Genomic DNA, 16,678 nt, shown 5'->3' with positions numbered 1-16,678 from the left:
TGTTAAATTAGAGAGGTTAAGTGACTTCTCCAAAGTCAAACAGCAAGTTATGATACTGAGCATGATCAGAAGTGGTTTTCTCTCCCACCCTACACTTTCCATGCCTACTGTAGTTAAGCATATGTACCTTACTGAGTGTGCTCACAATAACTTTCAGTATCTAAACTACAGCCAGTTTTATTGCTGGCCAGTTCCATAAAGAGTAGTTATTTTTAGATCAAAGCACCGTTGCTTAAATAAATGAACATATTGATGAGGATCCAACACATTTGAAATCTTGTTTATAAATTCAGTTTTTCAGTAAATATGGATTTTTCTTCCTACTGCAGGCTTTAAAAATAGACTTTGGCAATGAATAAATTAAAAAAAAATACTTTAATTGGGCCGTATGCAAAAAACTAAAGTCTCTAGTGACGTAGTAATTTAACAGGTATAATGGTTTTCCTTCTCTCTCTCTTTATGCATTATAAACATCCTTCCAAAGTTATTTGCATTTTGAATTTTAAATATAGAAGTTGAGCCATAAAAGTCATGGACATTAATTGCTTTCTTTTTCTTCTTGACTTCTGTGTATATTTATATTTGAAGGCACTTGGTTAACTGAAAATCATAAGCAAAGCAGAAGATAAACATTATACTTACTAACTACATTAGCTTGCCCAGTGAAGATGGTGTACTGAAGCTCATACGAGACCACACTGAACTCATCATCCGATGTCCAGTGGACTGTGATTGTGTCATAAGAAGCTGTACAGAGCTCTTCCCTAATGGTTGGAGGGTTTGGAGCTGTGAAAAACAAAGAAGTGTTAGTGGAGGGAGCTGACTGACACAGTAGGTAAAATACCTTCCCTGTCACCATTGAGACTATAGTGCTAATTCTAGAAGGGATCTTACAACTGTGTTGTGCCATTTTTGGACAGAAGTTTTTGCTCAGTTCATTGGTGACATGTTAAAAATTGCTACCACACAGAGGGCCAAATCCTCTTACATCAAAGTAGCTTTAGGATGCTTTGCCACAGTGTGATCAGCAGTACTGAGAACATTGTTTTTGGGTAACTATCTCTGCTTATGTAAGATGCTGAGTTGCTATGCAGACTTCATACTCTTTTACTCAGACTCAAAGCTGTGGCATTTTCTTACTATAACTAGGTCTTAGAGCCAGAAGAACTGAGTGGATAGGCTGGCATGGGGCCCAATTAACTTTAATGCCTATGTAATTTATTTGGTAGTGTGAAACCCTACATTGTAGACATAGGGGACAGGGATTATCTTTTTTCCTGAGTGCATTACAGTATATATCCCAGTGGGGCCCTAATCCTTAATTAGTGCTCCAAAAGTTATCATACCACAAATAATAACTACAAAGACTAATAGTACTATTCCTCTGGGCTACAGAATGGGTCACTGAAAGAAGTAGAGGAAGTTCCTTCTAAAATGACCCAATCATCTGAATTCAAAGTACAGGAAGAAGCAACAATTTTCATGGTTTTGCTGTCAGTTCTCGGATCTTCATGAGCATATATTTTTACTTTAAGAAATCAATGTAAAGAAGGTTATTATTTCTCTTGCAAAACCTTTTCTGTAAAACATTAGTTTTATTTTTTTGCATTACATATTGTTATATTTTATCCTTCATTGTTATGTTTATGTTCAAGGATCAAAGATTCCAGCATTTTTAATTTATGTGAAAAGTGAACTGGGAGGCACATGGCAATGTTCAAACATGTTTCGTGTTATGACCATGATTTATGTTGCTTTACATATTGTAGCTGATCAGTGCATATTTTTTTAAAACTCAGGCCCTTAGGACATATAGATATTAACAAAAAAGGATGGAAAAAAAATAAAAGAACATTTATGACAGAAGGGGAATACAAACACAGAACAAAGAAAAAGGAAACAATCTTCCAAAAAGGACAGCAGCATAGTTAAGGAAGTGTGTACTAACAGATTTATAAAGAGTGAGTCACATATTAAAGTGTTGCTACCACAAGCTCAAATATTAAAGATTGTCGTCTTCAATTTTTAGAGGTATCAAAAATAATTTTTATGCTATAGTATCTTGGCTTATACTTTGCTTTTCCTTCTCTTTAGAAAAGGTAAATCTTTCCTGTCCTTCTGTTTATAAAAATGTCATTAGCAAGAAATTAACTGATCTATGTATCTTCAACATCCAATTTTTTTGTGGGATCCATTTTGGGTCAGATGCAGGCATTCAGTTGGGATCTTTTATCTTTATTTCACTTATGTGCCTAACAGAATAGACTCCTGATCCTGGTAGAGGCCCATAAACAGTGTCTTTGGACAAATAGTAAATAATAATTTAGGCTGCAGGGGTGAGCAACCTACAGCTCTTGGAAGACTAAGGTTGTTGTACTTGGAGGGTAAAAAGCTCTGGGTAAATATTTTCTGGGTGAATTTCAAGATGAATTGAGTGGCTAGCTCCCTTCAGTAACTTTCAAAATACCAATCTACATTTTCTGCTTTTGAGTGTGGATTCCATTAAAGTCAGAAGAATATAGATATTACGCTGCTCTGGGATCACAGAACGATTTAACACAAAGCAGGAAGTCTTACTCTTTTCCCTATACACTTATTATTTACTTAGCCTTGCCTCAAAGTAGATTATACATGAGCACTTTCCTAAACACTTTTACTTTTCTAAAATAATAGATATGCAACACTGAAGATGTGCGAGGAACACTGTTAAAACTGTGTTTTTTATATCTTTTAGAGTAGCATTGAAGTGATGTTTTAGTGTTTTTGTCTAGGAAATAAGTGAGAAGCAAGGAGTTTTGTGAATGATATTTTATTGGACCAACTGGATAGTTGGGACAGATGTAAACAACCTATTCAATGCAGTCACTTGAAGAATAATGCACTGTATTCAAAAGCTTGTCTAGGTCTATTCCAACTATCCAGTTGGTCCAATAAAAGAATAAATAGAAAAAATATGATCCACAAAAATCTTTTTCTCTTGCATACATCTGTTGAAGTAATTTAAAACTCTGAAAGCAAAATTCAGCATTAGATTTCTAAGTGCACATAGCACAATGACCGAGATTTATCCTTATAAATTATCATAATCATAATTTATTTGTATTATCATAGTGCAAAGGAGCCTTAATCAGAGACTAGGATAACAGTGTGCTACATGACATCAAAGAGGGAACAGAAGACATGTCCCATGGAGCTTACATTCTACATATATGATCAGGCTGCTTGGAGGTGGGATTTCAACTTTTGATACTGAATAAAAGATGAGAGATGGGATAGCAATGGGTTATGAGGGGTTTTTAAAGTGGAGACAGTTCAATATAATAGAACTGGGAGTGCAGTAGAGAGATGCACAGAGATCAGTGACAGTGTGAAAGTAATAGGCTTCATAAGTCATCTTTGCAGCAGCACCATGGATGATATCAGAAGGGAAAGACTGCATTTGTTGAAGTCAAAGAAAAGGATGTTGCACTATATGAGGCATAAAATAATGAGAAATGGGCCAAGAGTTTTAGCTGTATGGATAGGAAAGAAAAGAAGAAAGAATTTGCAAGACTGGGATTTGCCCAGCCAAAACTTTTACATAAAGGTCTGAATTAAAGATGGTATCTAGTATGGATTTGAGTAGCAGGCAGGATGAAAATGAGATCCACAGAGGCTGGGGAAGTAGGTATTAAAGGAGGGCTTGTCTGGGTAAGATTAAAAACTCTGCTTTAGTCAAACTGGGACTTGACGTTTCAGTCATCCGGCAGGAAATGTCCAAGAAACTGGGCATAGATGTGGGTTGCCTTAACTTCTCATTTCCTTGATTTAGCTTTTGTGTTAAAACTCTTCTGTATACAGCAATGATTATACACTGGGAATGACACCCTTGGGCGCCATGAAATCCTTCTAAGCATGCCACAGTTTGATAGGAGGGAAATGATTGTTCCTTCTCCCCACACATGCCAGGCCCCTTTATGAGATGATAAGTGCTTGGTTGCCCCATCCCAGTTCTTATGTGAGGAGGTAAGCACTATAATAAATAATTTTGTTTTTGAGGCAGGCTGCTGCTCAGAAGAGTTATCTAGGTGTCTTGGAGCCAAAAAAGGTTGAGAACCACTGGTATGGAACCACCAAAACTGATGTACACCATTGAGTTATGCATTAATTTACCTTAGCATGTGTTAAGCCCTGATCAAATCACCTAAATAAAGATTGTAGAACCAAGCCATTATATTAGGACAAGTAAATTGCACATTTAACAGCCCTGAACACTGCATGCTTTTCCAACTCTTTCAGTAGTGAAACATTCTGTTTGTGTTGATACCAGGAAACTTCACTCTTAACTGATTCCCAAAGGCTAATGGTTTGAATTGCATTTGGCTGTGGTATGGGAGCCCTTCAATATTGTAAAATACTTTGAATATAAATCAGTGCATAACATCATTCATAACACGAATTATGACCTGTAGAGTTAGAATTTGGTGCCTGTTTCTACATTGGTCCAGGTATTATGTGCCCATCCTTCACAAAACTCAGATTATATTCCCCTTCATGTTCATTTAACTATGCTGGCCAATCCATCGCTGGGGCACAGTCAAAGCTCTACCCATTCCCCTATTGTTTAACCATTACCTGTAGAGGCTGCTTCTGCTCTTTGTGTTGCCATCTGAGACAGGCATAAACCATAAAGGGGACTACTGGATAGCCTAGGAGGAATGGCAAAGTGGACAACTCTATCCATAGCATTTTACAAGTGAATTAAATGTTTCCAAAATACCTGTAAGATAATCGAGGCATTCCAGCAACTTCTTCTCCCTGGTGAAGTCAAGCGCAAAGGTATCAAAAGTATCATTGAGATTAATTTCTGGGATTAGAACCTGGGAGGATGCGGTAGCCATGGAAACCCTATAATGAAAAAAAGGTCCTTTACTACAAGAACGCAGTAGCTTTCACATTTCTTGTCTAATAAACATTACAATTCCATAACCATTATGAGCAGCTTAAGTAGTCCAAGTAATATTTTACAACCATTTTAAACACACTAATAAATTAGGGCCCTGTCCTATAGTCCCTAGTTTTATGAGAAAAATCTGCAGGATGAGACTCTTACCTAATTGCCTCCCTTATGTCATGTTAAACTACTTTACTGTCTTAACTAAACAATTATTAAACTTCAATATGTTTAAAAAACAAAATATTTTTTCTTTTCTTTTCTCCTATTGAACTACTCTTTAGTAGTATTTTTATTTGCTGTTGCTGCTCCTGTTTTCTGAACAGACCTGACAGATGCTGTATCTTTCTCAACTGCAGCCTTGATAAATAGTTTCTTGCTCCAGGCATTTGCTTACACTTCTTTTTCAAAAACTGTGTTTTCAGTAGAAACCATCACCCTCTCCAGTGGTTAGTGAAGTCACACTAATTTTAACTCCATAAAGTACAGCACAAAGACAAGGCAAACATGTCAGAATAGCTTATTATGAAAGGCTTTTACTGTACAGCACACATGCATAATAATGTTCCTTTCAAAACTGAAATACATTCTTGTCTAGTTCATGTCAAAAACTGTAAAAAATGTTTTCCCAGCAAACATCATACATCTATAGATGAGTTTGCCTCTCCTTCCTCCCGCCTCAGCCCCTGCCTCCAAGAAAATTAGGTCCAAGATGGATGTTTCATTTAGAACTTTTCAGCTCGGTACCTCAAAGCGTGTCAATGGTACTAGGAGTGTAAGTGGATTGCTATGTTTACAGAGATTCGGAAGAGAATTTGTATCTACTTAAACCAAGAGATTTAGCTTTCTGCTATACATCAGGGACTAGTTAATTGCCTCCATTTGAAGAAAGATACAGTTTTCAATAAACTGCACTTGCCTGTCATTCATGACACATGACAGATGAAGGTAGTTTGAGTGCTCCAAAGAATACTGTTCCCAAAACAATTTTTTTTTTGCTCTAGACTTAGCTTCTGAAACCCTATTGCTTTTACTCCTGAGAATTGAATTTTCCTGAATCTCTTTCTTGCTTTACTTCACATGATTTTTTTTTAAAGTGCAATAGGAATGGATTAAATCAGGACTGTCCAATTTTTTGAGTGGCTGGGGGCTGCAGAAGAAGCTGGAGCAGAGGGAGAAGTGGGGGAGGAGCAGCACCTGGCCCATGAGCCTGGAGGCCGTAGGGTAACCATGCACAGGCTTCATGGAGCCAGAAGGCCACTAGCTGGACTGACCAGGATTAAATCTACGTTTCAGCACCCGTCTTGCCAAACCGGAGCGTGGCCTCTTTGGGCAAACTGTAATTAAACAGTCTTCAGCACTGGTTATGTTGTGGACATGGCTGATTCCCAAGCAATTATGCTTGTGAATGACACATGTAAGAACTTCAATTGTAAGTGTCCCTCGCACTGGCTATAGAGTGGGAAGGATCCTTGTAGTTTTCACTAGCAGGACATTTGCAGTGTGGCCTTAAACTCTCTGCTTCTAATGGAAAGGTCACATTCATTTCCTCTGGACCCTACTCTGGCTGAAATCAATGGAAGCAATGGAAACCTTACACTGATGTTGCTCGGAAGGACAGAAGCAGGAATCTAAGCAGACCAGCTTGTGAGGGTATCTCACCATGACCTGCACTTTATGAAAAGGGTCTTTGTAATAGTCCTGCCTAACATGACATTTAGGGCTCTGGTGATGGTGTATACAGGCTTTGCTGAACCCCAGGAGTGAAAACTGTCTGTGTATAGGCTACTAGCAGTTATGATAAGGGAGAGGGGGGTATGACATGACAGTGCAGTCATTGATTGTTGGGGCACTTGAAGTAAGGGGTCCAAGCAATAAGAGCATCCCAAGAGTCTGCAGAGTATCCTACCACTACCTGAAGCTGATGAAGCACCTCATGGTATCCAACACCATCAAATGGTCAAAGGACATCTACATTAAGCATATTACAGCCATCACCAGTATGAAGGGAGCTATTGGAAATCACCTGCTAGAAGTGAGAGTTGGGGGACTGACTGAATACTCCCCCCCTCCTTCAACATAGACCTGCAAAGACTGCTGAGGCCCTTGAATATTCCCCATCCCACACTGTGTGCTAAAACTGGTGATTTGGAAATCCTTAAAAGCTTACAAAATTTGTACAATGTGGTTACCTCATGTAGGGACCTGTATTTTTTTTGACATAGCATAGTGTTGAAAGCTTCTAACCAGTTTACCTGAGGTTGCAGGTAAGCTGAATGACTAGCTGCATCAATGTATATGAACTATGTGCCTATGTAGCTACAATACTTGGGGTCCTGTGTTGTCTTTCAACTCTATCAAGTTGTGTAATTACTATCATTTTAATCTTTTCTTAATAAGTATGATAGGGTCCATTTTAGGTTGCTTTGGTGACCTACAGCTGAAGCCCTAATAGCAGGGAGGATCTATGCTGTGGGCCCTACTTGCAGAGGTACGTTTCATTTCCCCCAGTCCTCCTTCCTATGCTTCAGCCTTATTTTACTAAGGCTTTATGAAGAGAAAATAAATTTTAGTCATAGTGAATAACTCATTAAGAGCTCCTGTGCAATATAGTCTTTACTATGCATGATTACCCATTGTGCTTCTGACAGAAAATTTTAGGCTGCAATTATTTTGAAATGTGTTCTGGAAGAAATACAATGAATATAATTTCAAGAAATTGGTTTAGTTGCTGGAGCTCAAGGCCCTGTAAAGTTTCCATATATACCCTACAAGCAAAGAAAGGGCTTCTCATCACATGAGAATTTAACTTATTCACCACAGAGTATTCTTCTGTATCAAACAAATATAGCTTCTTTTTCCATTTACAGTATGCCTATGGGCACCTTAGGAATTTTCTCTACTGTAGTTACTAGCTGAAATAATTCATTCACTTGGAGGTTATTTATCTAACTACAACTACCAAACTATGATATGCAAAAAGACATTGGACTCATAGGTCAACTGGTATCATTTCTCTTCTGTAACTGGATGAATACATCTCTTGCAATTGGGTTTATGATGCAAATATTAAAGTTGACAAGTTTAAAGGAGACTTTCTGTGAATATTCCCTGACACACATTTAAAATGTATCAGATCTTTACACATTGCTGTTCAAGCATATTCATAAAAGCTGATATTTTGATCACCTTGGTCATGTTGAATTGTACCTTAGTATGTAAGTAGTCCCATTAACTTCAACTGGGCCACAAATGTGTCAGAATCTAGTCCAGAAAGAGAGTACAGAAGGGAGGGAGGGGGTCTAACCCTGAAAAATCAAATTTAGGCTCCAAATTTGCAGGGTATAATGAGCATGCTTAGTTTTGCCACTGGTGTCAAGGGGACCAATTCACAGTGAAGAAATTAAAACACGCTTTAGTCTTTTGAGGGTTAGATTTATTCTGTATTCCAAAGAACAGTGACAGTCTAATGCTTCTGGTTTGTATTAGAGATTAATCTGGCTTGGGTGGAGGAACACGATGTTCTGGGATTTTAAGAATCTGCAAAGGGAGTGTCATGGAGGCAGGGCAAGTTGAAGAATAAAAGAGATAAAACCAGGGAGGCTTACGGTGCCTGAGGCAGGACTGTCCACTTCTTCTAACATACTTTTTACTCATCATTGTTATAGATAAAAATACACTTGTTTATGTATTTTTAAATTACTTCTAGGTTGGTTAGAAAATTTCCAGCAACATTTTTATTGGAACCCTATTCCATGGAAATCAAAATGGTCCATGGGAACTGTCAGTTTTTACAAAACTCTGACAGAAACGAGGCAGGGTGACTTCAAACACCACAGTAAGACCTAGCTCCTAAGCTCACATCTTGACAGCCTAGGCATCTAGACTCCTTGCTCCTTAGTAAGATACCTGGCAGGCTGATAAACTGGAAAATATAAGAACCCTAGTTTCTACGCACACAACTCCTCAGTAGCTCAGGGAACCAGGTCTTGTAGAGCCCCAACTCCAGGGCAATCTCCTGGCTGCTTCAGAACTGGAGCTCTCACCCTCCTCAGGTGGTGTGGTCCCTTGTCTGTGAGGCTATGTGGTGAGGCCAAAAAATGTGGGGAGCCTCAGAAACATTCCAGAATTCCCTGTCTACAGGAAATTTCATTTTTCATGCCATTTTCAACTTTTCCATGAAGCAGGAATTACAGTTTCCAAATACCTCTAATTGTCACTTTATTACTGGACTACTTAGAACCTACTGGTTTTCATGTACAAATACACAATGCTATTCATCTGTGGAGGATGAAGCTGTTATAATAGAGCAATAGGCCTTTCTTTTTTAAATAGTTGTTTGATTTGATAACATAGAAAGGCCCTGGCCATTTCAAAGCAATGCAAATTATTGTTCGTTTGGGATTTTTATGGATTCCCCCAGAGAAGCACTTGAAGACCACCAGCCTTATTTGGTTTCTCAGAGTACTCCCTACATCCAGCTTAGTTATGGCTTCTCAAGGACTAACTCCTGACCTTCCCTAGCTTTCCATGACCCTGCCTCAGAAAACTACCTTTCAGTTCTCCTCCAAACATTGTGTACCAAGGCCATGTGAAGCATCAATATGACTAGCTACTCAATTCCTTTGTTGCTGGAGGTAGTTCTGATCTGTCCAGTATGTGGGTAGTTTTAGACCTTAGCAAGGACTCTATTAACCATTCTTTCCTCATGTACAGTCAGCGAAACCAGAGCATTATTATTATAACATGACTACATTTAAAATAGAAATATTACAATAAAAACCACAGTCTGTCACTGGCTTAAAGCAATTTGCACCTTTCAGAAGGAAATTCCCCAGCAGCTTATGCTTTACCTTTCAGTAATGTTTTTAGCAGTCTGCAGGAAGCGAGCATGATCATTCTCCTTTAGCGACTGCTCAGCCTGAGAGATGAGAGATGTAGAGCGTTCAATACATTGTTTACAGTTTGCAATCTGCTGGGCCAGTTTTCTCAACCTTACCACCTTGAATAGAAACATAAGAAAACAGTCACATCTACGTGCTCACAAATTACATTAGCTTTTACCCGTAGATTTTAGTTTTACATATGGCTACAGTGCAAATAGGGTGCTAAGATGAATAGTTTAGCTGACAAGACAGACATTGCCTTGTTAACCAAGTAAAAGCCATGTAATGTTTCAAAAAAGGAGAGACTTGTTCATTCTACCTCAACATTTTCCATACAGAAAACACCAGGGGAGAGCCAAAACAAGCACAGCTGGCCTGTTTTCCTTCAGATGAAATGTCATTTCCTGGCACTTTCTGCTTACATGATAACTAAAGGCTATTTTGATAACCATTTCCCTGAAGTGATGAAAAACGTGTTAAAAGCAGCTTACAAGGTTAGGTTCTTATTCTTGAGTTGATTTACATCAAAAATGACCAGAAAACAAACCTCAGCTAAAAGTACGCTTCACTTTTACTGACAGTAATATCAATGTCCATTCACCCTTTTCATGCTTTGCTGTTGCTGTCTCATGGAAGGAATTTACTGAGATGAAAGCAAAGTTAAAAATGAAGAACTGATCTGTGTTTCTAGTGTACAGAGGAAAAGTCTGTATCCTGGAGACAGGCAGTTAGGAAATCCACATGGCATGACGCTGTAGTGGAAGAGGAATGTTAGAGATAGGACCGATCAATCTGCCTTTTAGGGTGAATGTTGGCTCCTGAGTCCTCTTGATTCCTGAGAGCTCTAAGAGTTCTTCCTGTTGCTATAACATTGTCATCATCACCACCACTCCCACCATATAGTTCTAGCATGAGAGGGTTCAAACAGAAGAAAAACTTTGGGTCCCAGAGGGCCATTAAGCTATATAAATATCAGGAAATTAGTAGATGGATCAATACTTAATAAATTATTAAAATATAACAAAAACTCTGAGGTTGCTATTAATTAATCACTAAACATTGTGGTTTCTGACTTTAATTCCAGATATAAACCTGATGAGAGTAAAGCATCTTGAATCAAGTTGAGAGTCCACATGCAGCCATTTTAGGACAATGGAATACAACAACAAACATAAAATATTGCCTTAAAGAGACTTTAAAAGAGTCAAGTCCAAAACCCTTAAGCATTGATATGTTTTCCAATTACACAAAAAATAAAAAGAAAAAAATGGCTCGTTTCTATTGTGATTCATGTCACTGGATATTATTTACTCTGCTTGCTTATCCAAATATTCAAATGAAACACACATTTGTTAGCAGCTCCTCAAAGAAAAAATAATCTCAGAATAGATTTTTAGTATACTTTGTTATTGGTATAACCTATCAGCATCCTTTCCTGCAAAATATTAAGAGCTAGACTCTGTAACCATTTATGACGGTACTTATGACGGTGAACATTTCATAATAGAAGTAGTCCCACTGAAACCAGTGGGATAACAATATAATGGGATTATACTGTGACCCTAATTCTCTCAAGGATGCACTGTAAACTGGAAATAGCTAAAAAGGAAAGTGTTTGTTTAAATAGTCCACGTGTACTTGAGATAGAGATTATACATGTTATGACTGTTCCATGGAGAGAAAAACATATTCTCTGAGTTCATTCAAGATGAGAGACAATTGCAGCATATAACATCACAGACAATGAGGCTAGGGACAGACATTACACATAAACCGATTTAAGTGATCAGAAACTGGGTTAAACCTGTAATAGGGCAGATGTTCAATGCACATAAACCAGTTTGAGAATGACTGGAACTCGTTTGAGATAAACCTGGTTGAATGTAGTATCAGACACCTCTGTATCAGACTTAACTGATTTGGCTCAAACCAGTTTATGCAATGTATGTCCCAGATCCTTTGCTGGTTTAAATTAAATTAGACACCCCTAGCATCCTGCCATGCACTCTGGGCTGGGCAGGGCTCTCTGCTCCACAGCAGAGCTGGCCCCTCCCCTCTGTTCCCTGACTGCAGCTTTGGCAGAGACTTGCAGGCACAGCAGCGTCTGCTTGCTCTCTCCCTCCCCTCCCCACTCTCTGCTAAGCAGGCATTCCCCCATCCCTTACAGACACTACTCAGCATTAGCTAGCAGACCACATGCTGGCTACCTCCGAGCTGTGGCACACGGAACAAAGGCAGTATCAACAGGTAGCTGGTAATGTCCCGCTGTTGTTTTCTTAATGGGGTGATAAACACTAAGTTAGGGGTGATAAACATGCCCTGCTGGCTTGTTTAGGAGGGGAGGGGTGAACTCCTCTCTAATCACAGCATCCTGTCAGGGCCTGGCCATGCCCCCCTCAGTTCAGTGGTATGGCAGGGGATGGAAGGCTGCTCTAACATCCCCTGGTTTCTAGCCTGGGCCACTGCAGGCATGTGCCTGCATTTATGGGATGTCTGTCTGGTTACAAAACTGATTTAGCCTAGCCAGGTTAGACTAACCTGCAAAGACTGAATCAATTCAGGCTCAGGCTTTTTGAATGTCTGTCCCTAAAGCCTGAAAGGCTGAACATAGTTACATGATAAGCTTAGACACCAAAGGAGACTTTTGTGGAGCACAGGCCTAGACTAGGTCTTCTTTAAATAAACAACAGATGATAAATCTGGAAAGGAATAACTTCCCTTCCCCTACTGCACGACTGACCACTACATAAAATCCATTTAATCCATTTGATATTTAACCTGATTATATAAGTAATAGATATAAATTATGTTAAGGGTTGAGCTGCAGCATAAAATGACAGGTCCATCTCAGAGAGAATAGCTGTATCACAACATCTGACTCTGACCTCTGGTATTCTGGTATATATGTGGAATGACTCAGTTTGAGTCCATGGAATTAGTACAAATTTTCACTGGGGTATTTGACCCCAGAGTCTAGCCCAGTGAGATCTTTTAAAGATTTAGTTCATATGTTGAGCATACTTAATGAACAGTAAGTTTCACATTAACTTTAATAAAAGCAGGGTTGTTCCCATTGCACAGAAATATAGCTAAGAAGGTTTCACAAAAGACTGTCTTCTCATCTTGAAATGAGCTGTGTTTGGTTAACAAAATGAAGTTCAGCTTTTGTCAAATAACAAATGGAAATTGTAGTCTTCAAATATGTTTAAGTCATTCCTTTGCCTAAAGCTTTTTTATTTCAAGTTAATTGGAATATCTTGACAGCTAAGTGAACCATTTAACCTGCCCATGACTTTATTTCTTTTCTGAGCTTTCCCACACAAGAAGAGTTTATGTTTGACTCTTCAGCTACCTTGGCAATTAGAAATAAATAGTATGTACTGAAAAGAACAAGAATAATTAAATAAAAGTAAAGTACCTCTGGATTTATCAGGTGCCTAGATCACCAGTTTTAAAGTGTGCCTCTAAAACAGGGGTGGGCAATTATTTGGGCTTATGGGACACTTAATGAGTTTTGGTGGGCTGTCCAGACACCTCTCTCTCCCTCTCCCCTTCCTTCCCTCCCAGAACTGTGACCAGCGCAGAAGCCTAAACCCTTCTGCAGCTTTAGCATGCCGCACTCTCCCCCTCCCCCACAACTGGAGACCATCTGCCCACAGTTTTAGCACCCCCCTCCCCTGCCTTGGGTCTGGAACCGGCAGCTGCTGGCCACGTCCACAGCTGCCCAAATGCAGCTGACACCTTCTGGGTTAGGACTCTGGGTATGGAAGGAAGGGAGGGGCAGTTGCATTTGGGCAGCTGTAACCATGACTGGCTGCTACCAGGTCCAGACTTGGGGGTGGGGGTATGCTATGGCAGCAGCCAGGTTCATGAGAGAGTTAGCGCCTGGCATGCCTGAAGCAGCTCTGGCCACCTAGCATCATGTGGCTGCCAGAGCTGAAGCTGCAACCCGCCCATGGGCTGGATCCAATCATTTGGTAGGCACCGATCGACAGGTCAGATCCAATCAATTGGCAGGCCGGATCCAGTCCATGGCCCATATTTTGCCCACCCCTACTCTAAATTTTGTCATGTTTATTCAGTTTACACTAGTAACCACTGTATTGCAGTAGTTAACTAGTAGTATTCAACTTACATTCCTTTTACTTTTATGGGGCATATACACAGTATGATTACTACAAAGAACTTTACTCCAGATTTTACTGGAAGTTTAGTTTTTAGTAAGGAGCTGACAAATGAGCAGCTGTCCCAAACTGGGCAATGTTCCCTCTAAGCTGCACTGTCTGTGGAGCTGTGCAGGCACGCCTGGCAGCACCGCATGAGCATGCCTCGTGGCCATGCACTCCACAAAGCTTAGAGGGAATGCTGAAATTGGTTGTTTGCCTTTCAATAGGTGCTATTATAGTGCCTGGCCAATAGCTGAAGGGGGAGTTGATTTGCATCAAGCACACAACTATTCTATAGTAAAACTGGAGACACAAGGGCTTGGTACAGAAATTCAAAAAGCCCGAGGCAAAATTGATTTAACTTAAGTGGCTTCTGTAAGTGGCATTGTTTATATCAGTAGTGAACAAAAGACACATTTGCCATTTGGTGGGGAAGCAAATCTTAGACCAGGTTTTGCATTTTTAAACCAGTCCATGAGTGCTAAACTTCTGTTCTGTTACTGGTATAGACCAGTTTCCAATCACTTATACTGGTAAAAGTGTAATGTCTGTACCTGGCCAAGGTAAAAAGTTCCTGTTCAACTTTCTCCAGTGTAAATTACTTCTGACCTCCTCAAAAGTAACCTTACACAGGAATACAGCACTTTCTCTAGAGTAAATGCTGTGCATCGTGGGTCCACTTTACTTTTCCTGCAAGGTAAACTGATGTTACTCCAAAGTACTGTCTGGCTATACCCTCAGATAACAAAAATCTCATGACATCTCCTGTAAAAAAGAATAAAATTCTTTGAAATGAATTCTTCATGTTGGGAGACTTGTCCTGTATAAACAGGTTAAGAAAATAATTACATTTCATATTAAATAGAACTGTGCAGATAACTGGTGTCTAGGGACATTTATAGAGGTGCTCCTCTGGGAGTCTGGTGGGGAACACTTTAATAAGACCAGCTTTGAGAACTGCTCTAATTCAAGCACTGAGAGTGTCATGTGTATCAGAGTTCCCATGCTGAAAAATGGCAGCAGGGTTGCTTTAACTAAAGCTCATTCAACAAGCTTTAGTTAAAGTGCCCCTGCTGCCATTTTTGAGCACAGGGATGCTGATATACATGATGCTGGAGTCTGCTGCATCGCAGTAATTTCGAAGTTCTGGCAGACTCTATTAATTGAGTCTGCTCCAACGCGCTGTAATTACAGCATGTCACAGCAGCCTCCCTATATATAGGTGCCTTGGGATAGCAGATCCATTAGTACAGTAAATTCTTGCTATGCTCAAATGCCTTCAGATCTCTGAAAATCTGAACAGAGCTTCTGTTAGCCCATGATTTTTTTACAGTGCAATCAGTTCTGGGTTAAAAAAAATGATATACATAATATCACATCAAATAAAAACCTTAAGATCAAAATTGTGTAGAGTTTGATTAATAGTAAGCAAGAAGCCACTTCAAATGATGAAGGTTTATCCAATGAATGTTGACAGCAGGCAGTTGCTCTCTTCACCTAAAAGCAGTAGCTGCCAAGGAGTATCAAAAGACTGTTGCCAGTACTTATTAACAGTACATTAGGTTAACAAATCATAAAAGTTACAGAGTATAAATAAACACTGTTGACCAATTTTGTAACCCTTCCTGGTAGAATCCTTACCTTCCCTTCCTTGATTTTGGTTCCAATGATCTGCCGTCTTTGCTGAATTATTTCAATGAGCTGGTCACATTCCTCCATTAGTTTTGTTTCTTGTCGTGATGCATTTACCTACAGAACAAGTTATCTCAGTTAGAAAAGTTCTGGCCACTTTTTTTTTTTTTTAATTTGAATTTTATTTTAAGCTCCTTGAATTTTTTTTCAACTTGCTTTGTAAAATGTGTTTTGCTTCCATTCCCTTTTCTGAACCTTGTGAAATAAAAATATTTAAACTGTCTGCTTGTGCCATTGTATGAAGTGTTGCTGGAAAAAATGAAACTCATCAGGTGTTTTTAAGCCAAGTCAGATAAGGCCTGATCCTGCAGTGCTTTGAGTGACCTCAATTCCAGATGACATAAGTGAAAATTGCAGGCCTTTATTGTAGGTGTTTAGCACTTCACAGGATCAAGCTGGATGAAGGGTTCAAATAAAGAATATTAATAGAGCTTATTATTATATGCATGCATACAAGTCAATTACATCTGTTTGGCATTTCTTGCCATTGTCTCTCAGTAAGGAGAAGTATTAAGTGATTTTGTTTGAACACACACACAGGCATTAAATAAATAGGGACTTGTCAAGAAATCTCTCCTGAAACTGTTTTTCATTGGAAAAATTGACAAAAAGCATGAGCTTTCCATGGAAAATGTTGATGTAATGTCAAAAAATTGAAATCCTTCAAACAAAAAAGGTGTTTGTTTTTCAGCCAAAAAGTTTTTAGCTTTTCAGTTGCTCAAAGAAAAGTCAAAATTTCCAAGGGGGACAAAATAATTACTTTCCAACCAGCTCTGACATTATATATACATACATAATATATACATACATAGATATATGTATGTACTATGTATGTATCTATACACGTGCACACACACACATAATACACACATATGTAGACATATGTATGTGTGTGTGAAAAGCAATAATTATTGGTGCTGTATCACCCCTATAAGCTGGAAAGAATATTTATTACTGGAGAGAAACACTAGCCATTCTTCAAAAGTGTTTACTACAGACTT

The 16,678-nt window shown here is 39.0% G+C and overlaps 1 protein-coding gene across 11 annotated transcripts in view; it reads right to left on the bottom strand.

Annotated features, from left to right (window-relative positions):
* The window catches only part of MID1 (midline 1), a 395,575-nt gene that overhangs the window by 27,547 nt on the left and 351,350 nt on the right, over positions 1-16,678 (bottom strand). For all 11 annotated transcript variants that reach the window (XM_025202537.1, XM_025202533.1, XM_025202535.1 and 8 more), the window contains 4 exons: positions 15,627-15,734; positions 9,787-9,935; positions 4,760-4,887; positions 643-786 (listed from right to left, as the gene is read on the bottom strand). In XM_025202537.1, the coding sequence (XP_025058322.1) occupies positions 643-786; positions 4,760-4,887; positions 9,787-9,935; positions 15,627-15,734 (529 nt within the window). The remainder of the gene's footprint in view (positions 1-642; positions 787-4,759; positions 4,888-9,786; positions 9,936-15,626; positions 15,735-16,678) is intronic.

The sequence above is a fragment of the Alligator sinensis genome, unplaced genomic scaffold (assembly GCF_000455745.1).
Source record: "Alligator sinensis unplaced genomic scaffold, ASM45574v1 scaffold312_1, whole genome shotgun sequence".
In the NCBI taxonomy this organism is placed as follows: domain Eukaryota; kingdom Metazoa; phylum Chordata; order Crocodylia; family Alligatoridae; genus Alligator; species Alligator sinensis.
This window is presented reverse-complemented; position numbering and strand designations above follow the sequence as displayed.